The 23,217-nt window shown below is 38.0% G+C and overlaps 1 protein-coding gene across 1 annotated transcript; it reads left to right on the top strand.

The window, feature by feature from the left end:
* The first annotated feature begins 2,784 nt into the window (after positions 1–2,784).
* Positions 2,785–13,564, top strand: qdpra (quinoid dihydropteridine reductase a). The gene is made up of 7 exons (XM_078260117.1): positions 2,785–2,959; positions 3,050–3,142; positions 3,919–4,015; positions 4,394–4,534; positions 9,351–9,459; positions 11,961–12,044; positions 13,425–13,564. Exons 1-7 carry the CDS (start codon positions 2,876–2,878, stop codon positions 13,525–13,527), a joined length of 711 nt encoding a protein of 236 aa, XP_078116243.1. The 5' UTR covers positions 2,785–2,875; the 3' UTR covers positions 13,528–13,564.
* The last annotated feature ends 9,653 nt before the right edge of the window (positions 13,565–23,217 follow it).

The raw sequence follows: 23,217 nt of genomic DNA, 5'->3' as shown, positions 1-23,217 counted from the left end.
TTGCAAATGATGCTAACTGCAGAATGGATTTCAAGGACTTTGCGTGCCGATTAATAGCCTCCAACGTTTATATTTTTTCTATGATTCTTTGAGTTAACATGTACTAAACATGAGTTGAATTTGCACCGCAGCGCTGCCACGCCTTGATGCTCATGATAAGAATAGCATGTATAGTTATCTTAATTGCCGTCATGCATGACTGAATGATATTTTTGCAATTTTACACATAATAATCCACGATGATCACATTACACAAAACTGAAATTGCACCTCAAAATGACACACTGTTAATATTTTTAGAGACCCCCCCCCCTAAAATTTCACAAATCACGTTTTCAGGGGAGCCCATGTCTTATTAAGGGGAGCCGAGCTCCCCCTAGCTCCCCTGTAGTATGCACCCTGGTTCTAGCTTTAATGTCTTTGTCTGTACTCTGTACGGTCAGGTCAGGTTCAATGTCCATGTTGCTAAATCACTTATCCTGTCTGTTGTTTGAAGTTTTTCAAATGCTGCTGCACACAGACCTTTGTAAAATGATTTGTGGTATTTTTGCACGCTGCCTCGGGACAGCAGCTTCACAAAACACACCCCTCAGTAATTTGTTAAATAAATTTGGTAAATTTATTTGACCAATATTCAAGCTACTTCAGAAACAGTGTTTTTTATCCCCTCTGCACCCCCTATATATAGGAGCATTATATCTTCAAAAAAGATAGTAGTGTTCCCTTAGAGTTGTCCAAGTATCAAGCTGTAAAACATTCTAAATAAATATATGAACTGTTGCTTTAAAGGGGAAATAAATGTTACAATTGATTAGACTTGACTATTAGAATATTTATTATGTGAGACCAAAGAAACCAGTCAGAGATTTTGCATTCTGTGTATACTGAGGTAGCTATCCCTTTAATATCCCTATACTGTATTTATGAGGTCCTTGTGGGCAATGTTGCAAATCAATGTAGCAGGAATATTTTACGACGATATTGGATTTTACATCAATGTGAAGTACCTTTTATTTAAAACTGCACTAATCAATGTGGAAGGTGTCACTTGTTGGGAAGAAACTACAGAGAATTATCGCCTGACTTTGGAGTTCCCTCTCAGCTCTATGAAGTATTTTAGTGTCTTTCAGCTCATTGTTTTTTGTTCTTTTCAGTCTGCAGCTCCACTCCCACCAAATTTTTTTCCCAGGTACTGCAGGCAGCTTATAAACCTATTGTATTCTCCCTGCCCAAACTGCAGACAGACAGAGTTAGCAAGTAGCTAAGTTAGCTGTTGAACATTCAGCATTCAGCAGCTAAAGAGACAGATTCCAGTTTCTCTCAGAAGTTGGAGGGGAAGAGTCATTATTTAACTCATTGGTGCCTCAAACAGGCCTCCAAAGTAATGATAATGTTGCTCTGTGTCTGCCAGGTGTGTAAGTATGCAATTTGAAAAAAAACTGTAACCGTAACAACTTAAAGGTGCTCTAAGTGATGTGACGTGTTTTTTAGGGTACAACATTTGTTGTCACATACAGCAAACATCTCCTCACTATCTGCTAGCTGCCTGTCCCCTGAACCCACTGTAAAAAAACACGGTCTCTGTAGACAGCCCAGGCTCCACAAACGCCAACAAAAACAAACTGCGCCAACCTGCACCACGAAACATAACAAACAACATAAAACAACATGACATAACTAACAAACAGTGTTCCAACAGTGTTTATTTGGCAATAAACATAATTCTGATTCTTTAATTACACATATGTGATTGAGGTTTTCTCTATATAATTCACTCATAGTTCAGAATATATTTTTCATCAAAATAAGCTCAACTTTTACATTAAAGTTAAATGATACCATTTCCCATTTTTAGGTCTCAAGAACTAAGATTTTTGTAAATGCATCAAGTGTGCCAAGACAAAATAATGTCTTGGATAACAGTAATGGTGAGGTAATTGTACTTTACTTGAGTATTTCCATTTTCTGCTACTGATTCTCCACTACAATTCAGATGCCAATATTGTACTCTCCACAACATTTATTTTATAACTGTATTTTCTAGTTACACTGCAGAAACCAGATGGATAATACTAAATATAATCAACAAATCATTGATTGTGTATTAGTATGGATAAAGATAAGTTTACCCTTGGTAAAAATCACAAGCTACCCAGCAGTGTATATAGTGAAAAATATGCCCCACCTTGACCAGCTGCAACATTAAAGTAATGTTAATGCATTACACAACTGCACAATAATATATATATAATATATATATATATATAATATATATATATATATATATATATATATATATATATATATATATATATATATATATATATATATATATATATATTGCTGAAATGGGCCATTATGCAAAATGAATCATTTTACTTTTAGTTAATTTGATGCTAGTGCTTTTGTACTTACAGTAAGTAAGATTTTGAATGCATGACTTTTACTTGTTGTAGAATATTTCTACACTGTGGTATTGCTACTTTTAAAGTAAAGTAAAAGATCTGAATACTTCTTCCACTGTATAAAGTATAACAATACCAGAGAACATTTTTCTGCATTGAGCACTTTTACTTACATTTTAAAATGCAGGACTTTAACGTGCAGCAGATTATTTTAACAGTGTGGAATGAAGTATTTTTTTAAAATATATACTTTCTCCACCACTGTTGGACGATGAGGATCATACATAGACTGCATGGTTCATCTTTTAATCGTGGTGTTTCCGACCGGCTTTGAAAGCAGCATTAGCTCCGCCAACTTGTTGCACAACAGAGAAGAGAAACGCCCCCTCCTCTCTGTATTTTAGCCTCAGCTCAGTGCCTCAGTGCCTCAGCTCTCACTCTGCTTACCTACTGCTAATCAGGTCACTAACATGGCTACTAACCGGGTGATCGTTTATGGAGGAAAAGGAGCGCTGGGCTCAAAGTGTGTCCAACATTTCAAATCCAAAGGATGGGTGAGTGATAGCAGGCAATCCTCGCTAAAGGCTAACAACCTGTGTTGCTAACTGATAAGCTAACTATTTCTCTCTATGAAATTAATATAGTGGGTTGCTTGCATCGACATGGCTGCAAACGAGGAGGCAAATGAGAACGTGATTGTGAAGTTGGGTGAATCTTTCAACGAGCAGGCAGGACAGGTGAGCTGCAGATGACTGTTAGCTTCATGAATTATACATATTTGATGTTTCTGTCTAATAAATGTCCAAATGAAGAGCTAACAGGCAGCAGTTAAGACGTTACAACCAGCAGCTAAAGTCTAACTGTTATAAATCCAGTAGCTTATAAATATGTTTTATTGTTGTTTTTTTGCATTGCTCAGTTTTGCTTAGCTAAGAAATGTGTATGCTAAATGCTGCGTTCACGTCACATTGGAAAAGAAAGGGGAAAAGAAGTGGTGAATGTAATAATTATATATTTTATAATTTTTCACCACCACGTCGCTGGTTTGACTGCTTTGTTTAATGCCAGACGTCCGCTTTCAGAATCCAACAATGATATAATTATCACTTTATGATTATAATATAATATAGGCTATTTGCAGCCTTGCGACAACTCCATCAATTTATTTGCTATGCTGTGTATCCACTTAGTGCTGGGTTCAATCTGGAAAGGTCACCCTAAGACAAATAATGATGTCAATTCAATTTTTATTATAGCATGCTGTATAGTGTATTATCACATTTTTATGGTCTTATTTAGCTAGTTTACACAATGTATTTTTAATTCTGAATTCTACTTTTTCATGAGTGTATGGTTGTCTTTGTCACTCTAGCATATGACAGCATAAGACATAACTCCCTGTATTCATCACCTACTGTTTTGTTTGTTTACTTAAAGGCGGTGTATATTAAACATTTCCAGCTGAGAGGTAGTCAACAACTGTGGCTTTATAGTTCTCTCTCATTTTGTGCAGGTGACAGCAGATGTGGCCCAGTTGCTAGGGGAGCAGAAAGTGGATGCCATCTTGTGTGTGGCAGGAGGATGGGCAGGAGGAAGCTGTAGTTCCAAAGGTCAGAGTTCAACTTTTTGTTTGCCTTAACATTAACTGTCAGCCATTTGGTTCCCGCAGCCACTCATGCTTACTTTTAAACTCAGCCTAAATAAATTCTACGGTAAATAAAAACCAGCCGGTTAGCTTAATTTAGCATATGGAATGGAAAGATTAGGAAACAGCTAGCATAGCATGGCTCTGCTCAAAGTTAACAAAGTCCACCCACCAGCACCTCTAAAACTCTCAGATTAACATGTATTTTATTAATTTAATCTGTACAAAAGCCAAAGTGATGTATCAATGGAATAAGTATGTTGGATACATTTATAGTATAATATACCAATGAATTTAACATGAGGCTTTCCTTTTTAATAATTATTTTTCACATCTCTCTTAGATTTATACAAAAACACAGATCTGATGTGGAAACAGAGTGTGTGGACCTCCACTATCTCCAGCCACCTCGCGGCTCTGCACCTAAAACCAGGCGGACTGTTGACTTTGTCTGGAGCCAAAGCAGCTCTGTCAGGCACTGGAGGTAAGGCACACACATTTGTGTTTGCTGTTCACATCATGATGACCTGGTTTGGCTGTGTGTCACGTCAGGGTTGCAGGCAGACTTTGATTTATTGGAAACTGCATCATGCACATAGCTTGATGTCCAACCTGCCAATTCAAATGATGTAGGTAATAGGAAGCACTGCAGGGCTCTGACCAGGGAATTGACACACTGATCAGAGACACAGGGGATCTAACTCAACTCACAACAGTGCAAGGAAAAGGTGTCGATAAAATGGATTCAAGAAATTCAAACGAGGGGAAAAGGCAGACTGGCTGATCAGCTCTGTGAAAGCAGCGGTTTGTCAATCAGCAACCCTGTGCTCTCTTAGTGTCCTTGAGCAATTGACTTAACCCTGACCTGCTCACTCCTTTTACTCTATACAGGACCAGCTGAATAATTCAAATGTAACTGATTGTGTTTCATCAAAGCAGCTAAGGACTACAGAAGACGATAAACAAAAGGCAACAAATGAGTAGAATAGAACTGGTTGATTAGGTAAAACAAATGCTAATAATCTCAAGTTGAAAGCTTCTCCAGAGCCACAGATGACATTATCATCTGTTTACACAAGTGCAGTCGTACTTGCATAACATGGCAAGGAAACATAACATCATGTGGGAAAGTAGCTGGAGTAGCTAGTACTTATTTATTTTTATTTAAAAAATAAAGGTGAAGCGATTAGTCGATGGACATATGGAAAATAGCAACTATCTTTACAATCGGTTAATAGTTCAATAATCAATAAGCAATCAAACCAAACATTGATAGTTCCAGCCCCTTGTCTAACATATTAAGCCAAAGCAACAAAAAAAGGAGGCTGATCGGCTCTATGTACAATTTACTGATAAGCATGGAAAGCAGTGATGAATTATTACAAAGTATATACAATAAATGGACGGAAGACCTAGGGGTTGACGTTAAAGAAAAATGGAAAGAAAGCTTGTCCCTTACATACAAACAAATTAAATTAACTACTAACGAAAATCTGCGTCTAATACAGTTTAAGATAATGACAAGAATATATTACACTAGAGATAAAATAAACAAGTTTGATAATACATCATCAGATATATGTTTAAAATGTAATCTATATGGTGACTCCCTTATGCATGCCTTTTGGTACTGCAAAGGAATTAAGAAGACTTGGGAGAGTATAGAGATTTGGTTATCTAAGTATATTAACAGAAAAATCATATTCTCTCAAATGTGTATATTTCAAGATATAGAGGGAATAAGAGATCCAACTTGTTGGCAGATACTTTTTTCCTCTTAGCTTTTAAAAAATTGATATTGGAAAAATAAGGAAGCACCTTCAATAGTGTGTGTGTGTCTTTCTGTCTTTTTATTTTTTTGTTTTGCCTTTATTTGATGTCATTCCTGGAACCAAATTATGATGACCCACCAAACTGAATAAAAATAAAAGAGAGATTAAAAAAAAAAAGAATCTATTTGATAAGAATCAAGTAGAAAAGTCAAAAATCAGAAATTAAAAACCCTATTCTCGACATGATCGCCTGTAACAATTGTATAAGCCCGGGCCAGCTGTACCTTCCTTAAGGCTGAAGCAGTGCCATTGAAAGTGATTCTCTTTAACGGCACTGGGCTGAACCGATTGGATGGTGAAGCGTAACGGACATAAAACGTGCGTCACTGTGACGCGTTAACGTTTCTTAAGGCTGAACTAATTGAATGGTCAAGCATATCATTTTTACATTCTAAGCCAGGCTACTTCTTGAGTTTTGGTGGGGATGGCTGAGTGTAAGCAATCAGTTAATTATGTATTGTGAATAAGGGCAGCTTTTTATGTCATGATTCAGAACTTGCTGAAGTCTGTGTTAATTTGTTACAAGATGTTGCTACAGGCACACTTGGTTTCTTTTTTTTTTTACTTGTTGGTTCTTTGCGATGCTGGGAAGTATGATGGCAAATGTAATTCCTACATTTTTACAACTACTCTTATTAATAATGGAAGTAAATTAGTTGTCATTGTATTAATGGATCATTACAAATGTGTTTTTTAAAATTAGCAAGTAGTCACACAGTGAGAAATAAAACGTGTATAGAAATCAATCTATTTTTAATAATTTTTTTTTTTTAATAATTCCCTCTGAATTGTATCTAAGTCGTGCCTAGAAATTCCCACCCCTATGTGTGCTGGTGAATTTAATTCCACATTTAGTTAACCATTGTTAATGTGACACCAGCCAGCCTCATGTTCGCCTCTGTGGCCTCCAGAGAGGCTTTGGTGTGGTGCCATGTGATGGGCTGAGATCCAACTCCACAGCAATGCAAAGCCCTGCCTCAGCAGTCGGCACGGAGCAAACACGCGCATTGGCTGCTGGCTTGTGAAGAGTGACTCAGCAGCTTGGGCTGCACACGCATTATCCACTTGGACCGAGTTTGTTAACTGCACTGATGCAGTTTTGGGTTCCTGATATCTATTGTTCTCTTTTGACTGAGTCTGTATTTACTGTATGTAGGAACCTGCAAAGCTGACTTTTTAAGGGATTGTACAGTATTTTAAACAACACAAAAAAACTGCAAAACTTGTTTTCCAAAACCCCATATTTGTGTGGTGGTCTACTGAAATGTGAATCAATATCAAGAAACAAATGTTAGGAAACATAACAAACACTGTTGTGAGGTACTTCATCCTTTTTTCTGTGTGCTTCGATCAAACAAAGTGATTAAAAAGTTAATGAGCGTTGACCAAATCCAGATCATCTGTGCAGTGGAAACAAGAAAAGCAGTTTAGGATTACTAATTGACTTTGAAGGTTTTTAATGAATCGATGCCTAGTTAAATGTTGGAAATGTAATCATTAGAAGATGTGGGAGATAACCAGCCAAGGAAGAAATGTGAGATTGACCAAAATGTTCTGCCCAGCATTTCCTGTTCTGACTCAATCACCAATTACAAAGAAAGGGTTGTCAAACCTCGGGAAGGGCTTTTTTAATAATCCTAACCTTTCATTTAGGATTTAAACCAAAGGTTGAGCCCCAGACGGAGAGGGGTCTTTTCTGTGCCCTCCATGTGACTTTTTTCATAATCCCTAAACGTATTATCCTCTGACAAAAAAGAAAAGCTTTCAGTGCACAGCAGACAATGTTGTTTATTCTATTCAAACCGCTTGTTGCCTCGGTCTTCCACACAGATGCCAAGTCCAGTTTTTTTACATACAGAAAACAAAGGTTAGCCTGTGAAATGTCAATTGTGCAAGAATCAGAATAAACTTGTCTATTGACTGGGCTATATAAGTATACATTTTGTTACACATTGACTAAATTAAATCCTTTGTTTGGGCTCTCAGATTAGCTTCTTTTGATCCAATTTCCCATTGCATCTTAGTCCCTGGAGCTGGTTGCACCAGCTGTTCATAAGTTCAAACCTATCCCAGTTATAATGTAAGTATTTACAGTAGAGATTTGCTGAATAACGGTGGCGCCACACATACTATTTCTGACGTTGAGATTTCAGGTGTAATTGTTACATAGCTAACTGAATTAATAACGAAGCTCATGTTGGCTAGCTAATAGTTGACTCGTTAAGAGCATACACTGTATACATAAAAAGGCAATGGAATAACCTCAACATACAGTCGACACACCTTTTCGCAACACTTAATCACAATGCAGTCTGAGCTTCTCTGCTCTTTGTTTTAATAGCTGGTCCGGCAGGGCGTGCATGTTAGTGACAAAACGTCAGTATTTAACGGTCTATGAGAGCCATGTGGAGGCAATCCCAGCCCACAGAGTGTCCCTCAGTGTTATCAAGTTGTATCTGCTTGTCTCTCGGTCGAAATTGTTTCAAAATCAGAATAAAATGTGTTTTGTTTCTTGAATGTGGGACTTGCATCCCCACACAGACTGTTGCCTTCATTATTTCAGCTAAGTATGGCTTAGTGACCACAGTAGCCAAGACTCCATGTCTTTCACCAAACTCTTGCTAAGTAAGAATAACTTAAGAAAACCTTAAGTAGTCTGAACTTCCCTTTGTTACATTTGTGTCGTCGTGGCTCCTAAAAGGCTTACAGTGAAAGCAGATTTGGTTTCAGTGACAAATCGAGTAATTAGCAGATATAATTGTTGATGGATGCACACAAAACCATGTTACCTGTCAGTACAAGGAGCCTGAAGCAGGAGGCTAGCATAATCAAAGCGGTGTTCATTTCACTGTCTTTGGTCTATTACATGACTGACATCTCTGACCCAGGCTTCTTTTGATTTTTGGTTTCTTTTTTGTAGCTTAGCGAAAAACAAAAGCTTGTAATAATAATAAAAGCCATGTCACCACCCCTTGTTCTCATTGGTCAGGTTGTAAGCCTGTCATAAGATTGGTTTTGTGGGATGAGATGCTTAACATTCTTCAGAAAGCTTGTCAGATGTTTGGGGGTAAGCTCTTACTGTTTCCAGATGCTGAAGCTGCAATAACTTTATCCAAGGCTAGGTCCATGCAGAAACGTGGCGTAATAAACAGACTAACTAGAGAGAGGAGACCAAGAAGTTAGGGGTGTTTTTACATGTAGTCAGTAAATTGAATGTGATTTGTTTGCATCCTGCCTATCCGAGCCTTTGTACAACACAAACATACCTGGTTACTACTTCAGTTTTAAAAGTCTCGAGATGTTCCTTCCTTCGAGTCTCCAATTTCTTTTCACTTAACCTCCCTCTACTAAATCAATGTCATCCACTACCGGGTACGGTGTGTGATTCATTTGATGTGGTCTGTGTTGCCTTTTCAAACTGAATTTGCTGCAGGACACTAAAAGAAATCTTCTATCTGTACCCTCCAGGCATGGTGGGCTATGGCATGGCCAAAGCTGCCGTCCACCAGCTGTGTCAGAGTCTCGCAGCAAAAAACAGCGGAATGCCTTCAGGAGCCGCTGCTGTGGCTATACTACCGTAAGTACTGCAGGGAAATGTTGTCTATACAGTGCACATGATGCACATATAGTTCTGAGGTAGATCACAGACGGGGGTTTCAAAATAAATAGTCCACCAAACGTGTCTCTTCAGTATCAAATAGCTCTGAAAGGTTTGTCGCTTGCTCTTTTGTGGAGGATAGCAGCTGTAGTCGGCTTGGATTCACAGCAGTTACAATCAATGGCACAAACACACTTCTCAAACCACATCTGCAGCATAATTCACCCACTTGCTGAGGATGTGAGTATTTGATATTCAAAAGAGATTTTTATTGGAGACTAGACAATGAAATAAGCACTTTGCTCTCATTTTTTCCCACTGTTGGTTAGATTGTCTACTCGACCCACCATTTAAAAGAATAACCACCTTATTCTTTGTCTAAAGAAGGATGTTTAGTTTCGAATTCCACCTGCTTCTGTGGAGAATGGGGGGGATGTGATGGAATTTGAGCTGTAAGGAATAGTCGATTTTAAAGGTATAGTAAGTGACGTTAATCCAATACACTTTTTGTCAAATTCAGCAAATATCTCCTCACGGTCCCCTAGCTCTTTATCTTCTGTGTGCGCCGAAAAGGAATTGTGTGTGAATGGAAAACGAACAGAAGGGAGTGCACGAGCCACAAAACACTATTACAGCCAATCGGCAACAGGCAGCGACAGCTGATGGTGGGGGGGAGGCAGCATGTGAATGTGCCGGCCGGCCAGTAGTTATCTGAATCTGGGGGGCGGAGCTTCTGAAGGGGGGGGTTATTTCTTCGGCAGTTGAGTTCAAATATCAACAATCTTTGCGCAGCATCGCTTACTGCATCTTTTAATCGATTAGTTGATCGACAGAGAATTTTAACTATTTGATCGGATTCTTTTATTTACTTTTTTTTTTTTTTTTTTTTTCTTATTTGATGATAGTAATATTTGATAGAATTTTGATGGATAAAGCAAGGAATTTGAAGACTTCACTTTGGGCTCTGGGAAACTGCATTTTCTGACATTTCATAGACAAAAAAAAATAGGCTGTTAGTTGCAGCCATGACATTTATTGCCATGCAGTTAAAAATGTTAGGCCTTGGGCCGACACCAACAGAAGAGAAAGTTTAATGCTTTACCAGACAACCTTGTGTGTTTTGTCAGCTGAAGCAACAAAAGGAAACTATTAAGACTTCCTTGAACTTCATTAGCCTGAGACATTGTAACATGGTGCTAGTAAACCGCACATTCATGTTTACCAATTTGGATGGACTGTGATGCTTTATGACAAAGAGCCTAGAGATTCTTTTATTTCTTGATGCCCTGCATGGAGCACTTACTCACTACTTGTTGAATGTTATTGTTATTTTCTGTTCTTTTTTTTTATTAGTTATTGCTGACCATTGAGTCCATATCCAGCAGAATAATTGTATTACAAATATACAGGACTTGGTTTAGCTTAGTGTGGATGTGAATCTCTTTTCTGTTGCAGCCTCGTTATGTTCTTTAAGTTCAAATAATTTATTTAACATAAATATCTTGCCGCTTTTAAAAAAAACTGCATCAACCAGTAAAAGGAGTGAAAGCTATAAAATTAGCTGTGCCTCACATTTCTTTATGTTCGATGGATACGTGCTTGGTGAAGATAAGCTGCAGGAATAAAAGATGGATAAGGCTGCCAATTTCACCCGGTAGATCTGTGGTTGTGCACATGATCTGTTTTAGATGAATGATGCACACAGAAGCTTTTGCATTATCTCCTCCTATGTGCGCGTATTGATTCTTTTTTTGCATAGTCACCGTGAGAAGCTGAAAATGGCTTTTCAGGGGGGTATCCTGTTCCTGCATTCTCTTTGGTTGCCTTTTCCACCAACATGAGGCTGGAGTTAGTCTGCCTCTCCAGTATGCTGTCACATCTGTTCAGCATTAGCTCCATGACTTGCATTTCTGTTACAGCCTGAATCCCCCATCCCCCTACTCCTGCTGCATCGTCATATACCATTTGTACAGAAGGAAAATAAGTAATTCTATTAATGCCCCCCTTCAGTCTTTCTACACTTAAATACTACTTTATGAAAATATGTTCTTGTACTTAAATGTATGTATATTGCTTCAAGTTGGAAGATTTTATTGTCAATGCACAACAATTACAAAAGCAGTAGTAGTCACTGAAAATCTTAGCTTGAACACCTTGACAATTCTACATAAATACTACAGTACACCTTAGGTCAGGATGTTTTGTTGTTTATAAGCTATTACACAGGGACACTGCATGTTAATATTAGAATAGTTGTACTAAAGGTGACAAGAAAAGCGTGTTGTTGATTGCTAAGTGATATTTGAAGTCATGAATATGATAATAAAACAGAAACATGATGCAAATGACCAAACCTGTTTTTCAAACCCTGTGTTCTCTGTTTGAGTTCTGTATGTGTGGAGGGGCTGCAGTCTGCCGGCCTGCCTCTCCTTTCTCTCTTCCGCTCACCCCCTGATTGTCATCTGGTTTAATTTGAACAGGGTTACCTTGGATACGCCAATGAACAGGAAGTTCATGCCTGACGCAGATTTCAGTTCCTGGACACCGCTGGAGTACATCGCAGAGTGAGTGCTGAAGCCAATAATGATTCATAGTCTTCTTTACAGGCTGTAAAGAACTCTGTAACATGCTCATATTTGTTTTCTTTAATATAACTACCAAATGTTTGCTTTCTTCTGCTCCCGAGTCATATTTAAAAAATGTTTACATTCTCCGTCTAATGCAACTACATTATCAATCTGTTCTAATTTACCTTTTTTTTTAGTACATGGCTTGAAAATGCAAGTTGCTTCACTTATTGATTTAAATATCAGGATAAACATCAGGAACATACACATTAGGTCCAAATAATATTCAAATATTTCAGCATTTTTAAGAAAGTATGCAACATACTACGCTTGTCTGTGGCCGTAAACGAACTAACATCAGTTGATTTATGCTCAAATGTTACTCATATCTCGTAAGTTTAAGGACATAATAGTTCCATTCTCTTTAAACAGGAGGTGTACTTCTAAATATCTCTGACACTGAAACATGTCTCCATGTGTCTGTTTAACATTCTGTCCTAGTGCTGTGGGCTGATAAATTGAATTGCTGTCTGATTGTTCAGATTCCAAAAGGCTCTTTGATTCTGAGGGACTGACACCCTAAACATCATTTAGCTTTTGATGCTTTCGATCAAAGAACCATTTTCCAGCTAACAAACTACATTAGTTACTGGGAATACAAGTTGTGATCAACAATGAACTGAGCATAGAATCCAAAGTACATTGTAAATTTGTGGTTGAAATAGATAAAAATAACCGTTATAAATCAGTGCACAATGTATATTCATCTGCAGGTAACCATAGCAACAATAGTAATGCTTAGTTATCACACTGTGATGAAACTAGTTTGGTTATATAGAGGTTATAACCATATTTTTGTTGTACTGCACATTGCTGCAGCTCCTCTTTTCACCCTGTGTGTTGAGCTCTCTGTTTTAGCTACAGAGTGAGGCATCTCACTTCTGTTGTTGGGAGTCGCACATGAGCAGTAGCTAGGTAAGGACTACTACCCAGTCAGAAGCAGAGTATGAGGGCGTGCCATTCTAGCAGCTAGGCGAGCATTATAACGTGTTACAAAGTGACGCACATTCGTCTCTGAAGTAAAGGCTGGACTACAACAGAGCTGTTTGGAGCGGTTTGTGAACAGTGTTTTCTGTTGGAGCTGGTAATGCCCTTTGGGGTGGACTTTGGGCTTTTTCACTTTTTAGAACCTATAACGTGCACAAGAAAGCTATATATCACAATAAAGGAAAGGGGAAAAAGCCAAAAAGCATAATATGAGCACTTTAAGGTATCATAATACTACAGAGTAGAATAGACGTGTATAAAATAAAAATGTACATGTTAGGGCTTTGACTGCCTAACGGATATTGTGTCCATTTCTTTGTTTTACTCCAGAATGTTCTTGAACTGGGCCACAGGAGTGAACCGGCCGGCATCAGGAAGCCTGATGCAGCTGCTAACCTCCGGAGGCGAAACCCAGGCTGTGGCCGCGCAGTAAAGGACAGAGAGTGGAGACTGGAGATTGGAGGGAGAGAGGGAGGGAGGGAAGGTGAGAGGGAGGGAGGGAGGGAGGGAGGGAGATGAGGAGGGCTTTCATTGCAAGTGCAGCCTCAGAGTGCCATCTAGCTGTAAACCCCTGCAATGACCTCACTGTAACAGTCAGACTGTGTTATATCTCCAGTAATGGTATAGACACACTCTCCGCTACACTCTCAAAATATTCTTTCAAAGATCAGTGAATTGTTTTAAAGTGTGTGTTTTTGGTCAGGGCTGTGTGGAAGTGGTCAGTTTTAGATTCATATATTATTGGTTATACACAATTCTGTGTCATAGCAGTGTTTATTACAATAATTATTATGGGGAAAAACGCTGAAAATGAATCAGCTGTCTAAACTTGTTCCTTGCTTCTTTCAAAATGCATATTAGCAACTTCATACCTACAGTCATTTTCTTTAACATCTGTGAAATCCAACACATGAAGGTGTCGGTCCATAGTGACGTGTGAGATGTCTAGAACTTTTTAGTTTGTACTGTTGATCATCCCTGAGCATCCTCTGCCACTGTGGAAACCTGTAAGTCGAAAAAAGCCGCTGTCTTCTTCTCTCAAACGGACAATTCAGTTTAAAGTGGAGTGGCCTTATTTTATGTTTGTAGCTATCAAGTAAAAGTGACCTTGGTGTCCGCAGTATGAAAAAGGTGCTCTGTGCCTGTTGTGGGTTTTATAAATAGTGTATTGTAACTGTGTCATATTCACAATAAAATGATCAAATAAAAGACCAAATTGAGGTTTAAAGTTCATTCTCAACTTCCGAAAAAGCAATTGATAAAATAATTTCCCCTCAAGGTCCATTTAGTAGCTGTTCTGGAGCATACAAATGTCAGAAATCTTATTCACTATGTAGTGTATTCTATTTACAGTCTGCCGTTATTTGGGTTTCTGAGCACTTTAGGACTATTCCTCCCATGTTGGCTTAAAAAGTGAAGTTCAAAGTTCATTCTTGATTTAAGAAACAGAAGTTGAAAAGAAAAACTCACATTAAGGTTTATGTGTTAGCTGTTGTGGAACTGATTATCAGTGAAAGAACTGCTACTAAATGGACCTTGAGGTTAGATTGTTTTGTCAATCAAAGGATTGTAAAACCAATCAAGTGGATATTTGATCAGTCAAATAATTTTTGTGGCAAATGAAAAGTTGCTAGTCAGTCAGAATCAAATGTGCTATTACGGGTCTTCAAAAACCTAGATAAGATATTCCTCGAATTAAAAAAAAAATAATAATTCTATATTTTATTGTCAAGAAATCTCATGAAAAGACAAACCGACAATATGTAAGTCTGCTTCATTAGCTTTCAATTCCTGTAGCCCATTGTTCCCACTGAAAAATAAGTCATGAATATGTGCTTGTATTTTAGTTTTTAAGCTACATTTTCTGAAACAGCTTGCGAGTTGTAGTTTGAAGCAAATGTTGTAAACAGTAAGTGTTTTTGTTGATTATTTTTCAGCTGCAGATTTATGCATATATGGATGGCGTGTGAGTATTTCCAGCAGTAGGATGGTGCATTTGGAATCGACAAAATAAACTACAGTGGTCATGTTAGTAGTAATGAAAAACATGTCGCACAAACCAACAGTGTGTCTCATTGAATTGTTTTTAATAGTTTTTGTACAACAATGGAGCTCTATGGCACATAGGAATAAGATGTATTGGGTTTTAGCTACACGTAACTTTTTGTTTGTTGACAATGAGAAAACGATTGAATTTCACCAGCCTTTTAAACACCTCAGTATATAAACAACCAATAGATGGTGCTGTCTAACAAGCGTCCCGTTTCTGCTGCCAGTCTGTTTTCCAGTGGAAGCCGAATTAATGAAATGGATGAGTTAACCCCAGCAGCTGAATGTGTACTACCATGCATACACTGTATAAAAATAACTTACAGAAGGGCCTTTTAGCAGTCACTGAACTGATTGCTAAGCATCCAGGCCTTTCACCTTGGCAAATGCAAAGCTCTACAGCTGCGACATCTGGGAAGACATCAATTTAAAAAGCTGGATTATGATGAATAGATTATTTTACAGTCCCATTCCTCTTTGTGCAATGAAAACATGTTATTGTTCAACCAACTCATATATTCACCTTCAGCAGCATGGACCAGAATGCACATGAAAAGACTACAGGGCAGCTGCTGGGCCTTAGTCTTAAACTCCACTATTTCTCCCGGCCGGCCACAGTTCCAGGAGACTATATGGCTGTTGACAAGCACACGGCAATAAATCACCATGCTGAGGATTAATAGGAAAGAGCAAAGCGCCCCAGCTCACTGTAGCTGATATGTATTTATTCTAGGTGGCGTAGCAATTCATCTCTGTGTGTGTGTGTGTGTGTGTGTGTGTGTGTGTGTGTGTGTGTGTGTGTGTGTGTGTGTGTGTGTGTGTGTGTGTGTGTGTGCGCGCGCGCGGGTGTGAGAGCCTGAGGCGAATTCAACACGTCTATGCATACATTACCTCCCATGATGCCAGCACTATAGAGTGATTGCCCATGGGGATCGAGTCACTGTTTATCACACAAAGCGTTTCAGCTGATCAAAGATTACCGCTGAGACGGAGCATGTTGTTCCTGTTTCAGCTGGGGCAGATAAGCTGTCACCCAGCGCCCCAGATGCTATTGTTTTGTGCAATGTAAATCTATGAGAAGCAAATTATTTGTATGTCACAGGTGCAGCAGTGTGCTAAAGCAAATGTATCTGTTGTACTCTTCTTTTAAGCTGCAACAGTGTGTTTTTCACGTCTCCTCTTTAGATGCTGATGGTGAGTGGGTAAACGTAGAATGACTGATGTGATTTTCTGTTGTCTCACACTGGTAAACAAGGAGCAGAGTCACATAAGGTCAACAGGACTATATAGTGGAATGGTACAGTGCAGCTAGGTTTTGGGAATATAGATTAAAAATGTTTTCGAAATATACTTAACTACAGTATATGGTATATATCCTAGAAACTCAATTTAAAATGTTAAAATAACCAGATGGGAATGGTTAACAAGTGGTGCCGATCGGTAAGTTCAACCTGTTGGTGACCTTTCTTGCATGCAGTCTTTCTCACCCCTCATTCCCTTTAATATATACTAAAACACTATAATAAACCCATAAAATACCCAAATATACTTTCCAGCTTATCGAAGACCAAAAATGTTCGAAGAACAAAAAAAATACTTGACTACATTGTTGCAACAATCCTATAAATCCAATATTACCATAAAGCAGCCTTACAGTTTATTTGGACTAAATACATACTGTATGTATTATCCTGGTCCTTGCCTCAGTCAGATGATCATCTTTTACCTGAGCAAAGGTGATCAACTGTTCTCTTGTGTGTATCTCATGATTTATGATTCATTTTTGGCTGTGTCACTCTTGGAAACGAATCCATCCATCCATTCAACCATCCTGGTTAAATAAAGGTCAGATAAATGAAAAAAAGAAATGTATGAAGAGTTGAAGGATCCAAAGGAGGCATATTTACTTTGACTATGTTGTATTGTATATTGTATTATAGTGAGGGAAATAATTGTCTCCTAGTCTTCCCCTTTTCCCCATTTTTAATTAAGCTTGTCACAGGTCTCTCTAATGTTTTAATTTTAATAATATTTTTTTTCACAACCCATTATTATATGAAATAAAGGAAGGAGCTGTGTTTATGTTCAGTGCTTAAAAAACAGGTGGAGTTTGCCTCCGATGGCACAATGGCTGTACTACCCCTCTATCTTTGTAATTTCTTTGACTACTAATACCCTAATAGTTCTTACCAGTGAGAGTTAGCACGGTCTACAGTGATGTTATACTGTGTTCTTACTTACCACCAAGTTCAGTTTGAAATAAAGGGGAAAAACTGACAATAATTTCAGGTCAAACCAGCACATGACCTCTTGCACATCATTTTCTCCTTGCAGCACTCTCGATTGCTCCGTACATTTTAGTTACATCTATAGATTCAATAAAAGTTGTTTCAAAATAGATATTAAAATGTGTGTGCTTCTAAAAACACCAAACCACTACGTCCTGTATAATAGTGATAGGTGTAATTTTTTTTCCACATGCTGCGTATAAAACCATACAATAGATTGCACACAGAGAACCTGTGACAGCATTAGCTTTATTGACAGTGGATTGAGGCTTTTCAAGCACCGGCTGTCTCAGTGATTCATTGTGTGAAGCAGGGAGAAGAGCAGCGTCCAGTCCTGCTTACGGGAAAAAACCCCTGGAGGTGAATTCCCTGATTAAAGCCCCTCAAACCCACCACTCCCGCCTGCTCAAAACCCCTGCAGTTGTGTTCGTATTAGTGTGTGTGTGCACGCGGCAGCATGCATGTGTCTTTGTACGTATGCATGTGTGCATGTGGGTTTTGTGTGCATGTTGCTTTTTTTGCGTTGTGCGTGAGTGCGTATGTGCTTGTGCTATGGGTGCATACTTGCTTGTGTGCAATGAGCATGTACTGTATGTATTTCATGCATTTATGAAGCCAAATTAGTGCATGTTATTAAAATGCATCTCAATTTTTAAATTAGTTTTTTGCTTATTCTTGATCTTACATCTTCAGATTTTGTGATTTGTACACATTTTTATTACTACTACATACATTAAATAAACGTTACTTTCTTATGCATTCACATGTGCAGATAGATGTGTGCACATGTATATATTATGTGTGCATTGTATGGATATGTGCCTGAGCATGTGTAGGTGTGTTTGTGTGTACCTGGTGTGTGCATCACTTTTATGAATGTGTATTTCTGTGTGTTGCAGAGTTTGTGTCTGAGATGGCGGGGTTCCATGTGGAAGCCATTGAGACCTGGAGCGGGAGTGAACATGGAAGGTGAGGCCAGATGGTAGTGGTTAGCCCTTGGCTGCTCTGGGTAACCTGACCTGCAGGGAGGACCCCTCTGCCTCCCGAGGTCCAGCCGCCACATGTGTTGCGTGAGAGTAAGTCACCCAAAACCCAGGAACCGCCTCTTGGCTTCCTGACTGACTGTTCTCATAGCCGAGGCTGTTTCTTTAACCGAGAATCTAAAACAACAAACTGAAAACAGGATCAGACAGTAACAGTTCAGAGACAGGTCTGATGGAGGTGTTATTAAGAGTCTGATTCCTGCGTTTATGCTGCATTAGCGCTTTATTCAGTTGTAAGCATTAAAGAATATCCTCGTCATGCATTAGTACATTAGTACAGTAGATACTTCTACCTTCTACCCAGTGGTGGAATGTACCTAAGTACATTTACTCAAGTACTGTGCTGTACAATTCTTAGGTACTTGTACTTTACTTGAGTGCTTCTATTTTATGTTTTATGTTTACTGCACTACATAAATGAAATGTTGTGCTTTTTACTCCACTACATTAATCTGGCATGCTATAGTTAAGATTTCTTTATGCAAACCATATGTCCAGCCTCTAAAATATTATTCCTTGCTATAGATTAAACTACTCAGTAGTACATAGAGTAGTTAAAATTGGTTTTATATTGACCAAATACAATTAAAAGGCTGCTTACAAGTTAATGCATCATTAAAAATGATCCAGTATATAATTATGACATTATGTAAGGGTCATTCTTCATTCTGCGACGAGTACTGTTACTTTTGATGCTTTACGTGTATTTTGCCAACAACGCTTCTGTACTCTGCTGATTAAGATTTAACAAATACAATATTTGACGTGCTTAAAAAATACATTGTAACAGATTGAACAACAGTATTAGCTCCAAGTGCTACTTCCACATTAATACATCAGTAACAATAATCCAGTAATATAATAACATTACAATCACAGGGTTTGTTTGCCTGCCTATGTTTACTTTTTAACCTTTTATTAACTTATTTGTTTGCATATAAAAAAGCTATTACAAAAGATATGATACGTACACAAACACATTTACACACACACAAACACACACATATATACCAACACACGTACCGTGTACCCACACATACATTAATTAAAAGTAAACAAAAGCCTGTGCAGGAGTGGTAGGAAGCTAAAACCATTCACATGATTTAAATTAAATAGTCAATGCAACATAACCAGGATTGCATTTAATGAAAAGAAAAGATGGAAAGGCAGTTGTACCCACCTTGGTCTCTAGATGGCACTAAGTCATAAGTGAACCTGAGGTGTATGGGAGCATAATTAAAAATTGAGTGATACGTTTTTGATTTAATTAAATGCCCCTCGTGCCAGTAATTCACAGTGCAGAGGTCAACGTGGATAGAGAATTTATTTTCCAAATAAACAACATCAGGTCCAGTGTCTCTTAAGATCAAGACAGCTTTTCAACATCTTCTCAGTGAGAGATGAACCACTGTTTGAAAAATCCATGTCAATGAATAAATGATAGGCTGATGAAGGCCTGCTCCAGATATTCTTCCAATGCACACTATAATGAAATTACTCAACTAAAAAGAAAAACTTTCAAAAAAAGTGAGGAGTTTGACAAATCCTATTGCTGAAACACATAATTGAATCTCTCTCTCTCACACACACACACACACACACACACACACACAGGCAGGAACAACAGAGGCTCCGATGCCTTTGGAGTTTTTTTGATTTGTGAGATTACACAAAAGTTATGTGGGAACATGTTTCCTGGCTTGTCAGGAACGTCATTTTGACAGTAACGACAGGCTGACAGCAGCGTGCAGCATTACACGTAGTATCTGTCAAACCTCTACTATATTACTGTTTTCTGTCTGAGCTGGTACACAGTATATGCAGTAGAGTACTAAGTAAGTTGGCAGATTTTGACATCATTTTCTGTCCACTCAGAGGGACATGGTGTGACAGAGACTGTTTTTAATGTGATGGTGTCTTAACAACAGAATTTTAGCATTTGAGAAAAGTAGGATCACAAGAACCAAAATCTGCTGCTGTGCACATATTGAATATAATATTGTAAATCTGTGGATCATTGTTTTACTGACTACACACATGTAACTGTCATGTAGCACTCATAGAGCAGCAGTATCTTTACACCACCTTGTTGTTGTTTTTCTCCTTTCGTTCTACACATCTCCATGCAAGTTTTATCTCAAATATGTATATCCACCCTAGGAATATATTCTTAAAAACTGTAAATGACAAGTAAATGGCAGCATTTTTATATATTAATCTTATTTACTCAAAGCGCTTTACAATGTGCCTTTGATTTAGCCATGCACACACACACACACACACACACACACACACACACACACACACACACACACACACACACACACACACTGATGTGGCACATAGTCGTCATGCAAGGCGCTGGCCTGGTTATCGGTAGTAATAGGCTTCAGTGTCTTGCTCAAGGACTTTTTGACAGGTGGACACCAGTGATCAAACCACCAACCCTGCAATTAATGAACAACCCACGCTACACCATGAGCCACTGCCACCCCATAATACATCAAATATATGTGTTTTTATTTCAATGTAACACTCTGGTTATACCTCTGTTTTATAATATGCATATTGTGCTGAAATGTTAAGTCGATTAATCGGTTACAGGATTGGGAAAAAATGAATCCACAACAATAGATTTTGATTAATCAGGCAAAAATAGCCAACATTTGCTGGATCCAGCTTCTAAAATATGGGGATTTTGCTGCTTTTCTCTGTTTTATATCATTTCAAAATATATATCTTTGGGTTGTGGACTGTTAGTCGGTCACTTTGCGCTCCGGAATTTTTGAATATATATATATATATATTTTTTTTTTTACTATTGTCTGATGTTTTATAACCTTAACCAGTACTTCCCGACCATTTTTGTATGACCCAATCCTTTTAGATCCACCACTTGTCATATTCCAAACGGTTATTTAATGCTATTGATCCTATAAAAATGAATATAGCAACCATTTATCCATTAATTTTAGTTAGTTCAACTTCTCTGCTCGCTGTCGAGAGCTTTTAGTTTCAGCAGGTTGTGTTCAGGTTGGTGGGAGTGTTAGCTTAATTGTAACTGGTAATTTATTGACTATAAATGTACTAAATATCAGCCTCACACCATTGTTATCCTGTTTGTGAGTTTATTTTCCTTTTAAACACAGTTAATTATATCATTATAATTTTTTTTTTTCAAATTAGCTGTAGAAGTACTTGGTAAGGGTATAACACTGACTCTACTTTTCTGTGTTTTCTCCCTCTGCTCTTATTTCCAAACATGTCGCATGTTTTAGCAGCTGTGGTGTATTTGATACAACTGATCTTGCACGTTCTGTTGCTAGAAACATTGGTGATCCAGGAATGGAAATGTCTTGCATGTTGCTCTTAGTTAAACGGCCAAAATATAAATTCATTGTAAATGCCTCTGGCCAAACAGGACTAAGCAATGACAACCTGCAACATCAGAAGGGATGAAGACAGGCTGCCCATTAATGGCAATATCCTTGTTATTAGGCCTGCAGGGGGGTGGGGTGAGGAGGTTGGGGAGGGCCGGCATCACATGCAAACCATCTAATCACATCTGTCACTTCTGGGACCAGAAATATCTAACAAGTCCTTGTTCCTGGTTGTTTTTACCTCGTAACAAATCATTTATTTTCAAATTAGGGATCGACACAGGTCTGTGATGACGGAAGGAAATAGTTTGAAGACGAAAAGGTAGAACTATAATAGATAATGTGGTGCTACATGATACATGTCAGTAACGTTTAATGACATCCTTTATATATGTTGAAGATTGTAGGGGGGAATTGGCTTTTTGATTTCTGCAACATCTCTCCTGAGATGCTCAACATGCACCCCTACAACTCTCGTTACACACAAACACACACCCTGAAATAAACTGTTCATATCATTATTACACACTCAAACCAAGTTTAAGATAGATAGATAGATAGATAGATAGATAGATAGATAGATAGATAGATAGATAGATAGATAGATTGCAGAATGATAATTTAAACCTAATACAAATACTACCCTTCCTGCTCATAGGACCAATGTTACATGTATGCAGTATACAGTATAATGCACATTTCTAGTACTCCTACTACTAAAATACTACACTACATTAAGCAGACCTGCTGTCACTACACTACTACCTTTATAATGACTACTTCTGTCATTACTATGGCTGCTGCTACTTCTAACTACTGTATTTCTAGGCTAACTAACTAGGAAAACTACAGTAATGTATTTCTACTTCTACTCCACTATCTATCTGACAGCTTTTGAGCTATTGAGTATATTTGACATTGTGTTATTTTTACTTTTACTTAGGTAAAGGATCAAAGTACTCATTCCACCCCTGCTGCTACTACTACTACTACTACTACTACTACTACAGTATGCCAGTCTACTTTTACAAATTGAACTCCTGGTTAGTATTGATTTGGTGATTTGGGGGTCATACGACATGTCTGGGGTTAAAGCTGGACTACAATTGGATGAAAAGTTTTTTTTCTGAAATAGGTCACACAGCCTTTTTCTCAGCAGCATTCTAAATGATGTTCCTATATGAAGCAGATCCAAACGCCATACTGAAATATAGTCATTCAAATTCAGTTGAAACAGCTGTTTTATATATATATTTAGTTTAATTGAAAATGTGCTTAATAGATACATTTAATTTTTACCAACTTTAAATCATTTTGTCTACAGTTCGAGGGAAACTAAGCAAACTCGATCAGCTGATGAAGA

This window comes from Sander vitreus, chromosome 10 (genome assembly GCF_031162955.1).
Source record: "Sander vitreus isolate 19-12246 chromosome 10, sanVit1, whole genome shotgun sequence".
NCBI lineage: Eukaryota > Metazoa > Chordata > Actinopteri > Perciformes > Percidae > Sander > Sander vitreus.
The sequence above is the reverse complement of the archived record's forward strand: the minus strand, read 5'-3'. Positions and strand labels throughout refer to the sequence as shown.

Excerpts from the sequence above, each read along its gene's own strand:
- qdpra (XM_078260117.1), top strand. The coding sequence starts at position 2,876 with ATGGCTACTAACCGGGTGATCGTTTATGGAGGAAAAGGAGCGCTGGGC. Across the intron at positions 4,535-9,350 it reads AGCTCTGTCAGGCACTGGAG|GCATGGTGGGCTATGGCATG; the intron begins GTAAGGCACACA and ends TGTACCCTCCAG. Across the intron at positions 12,045-13,424 it reads CCGCTGGAGTACATCGCAGA|AATGTTCTTGAACTGGGCCA; the intron begins GTGAGTGCTGAA and ends GTTTTACTCCAG.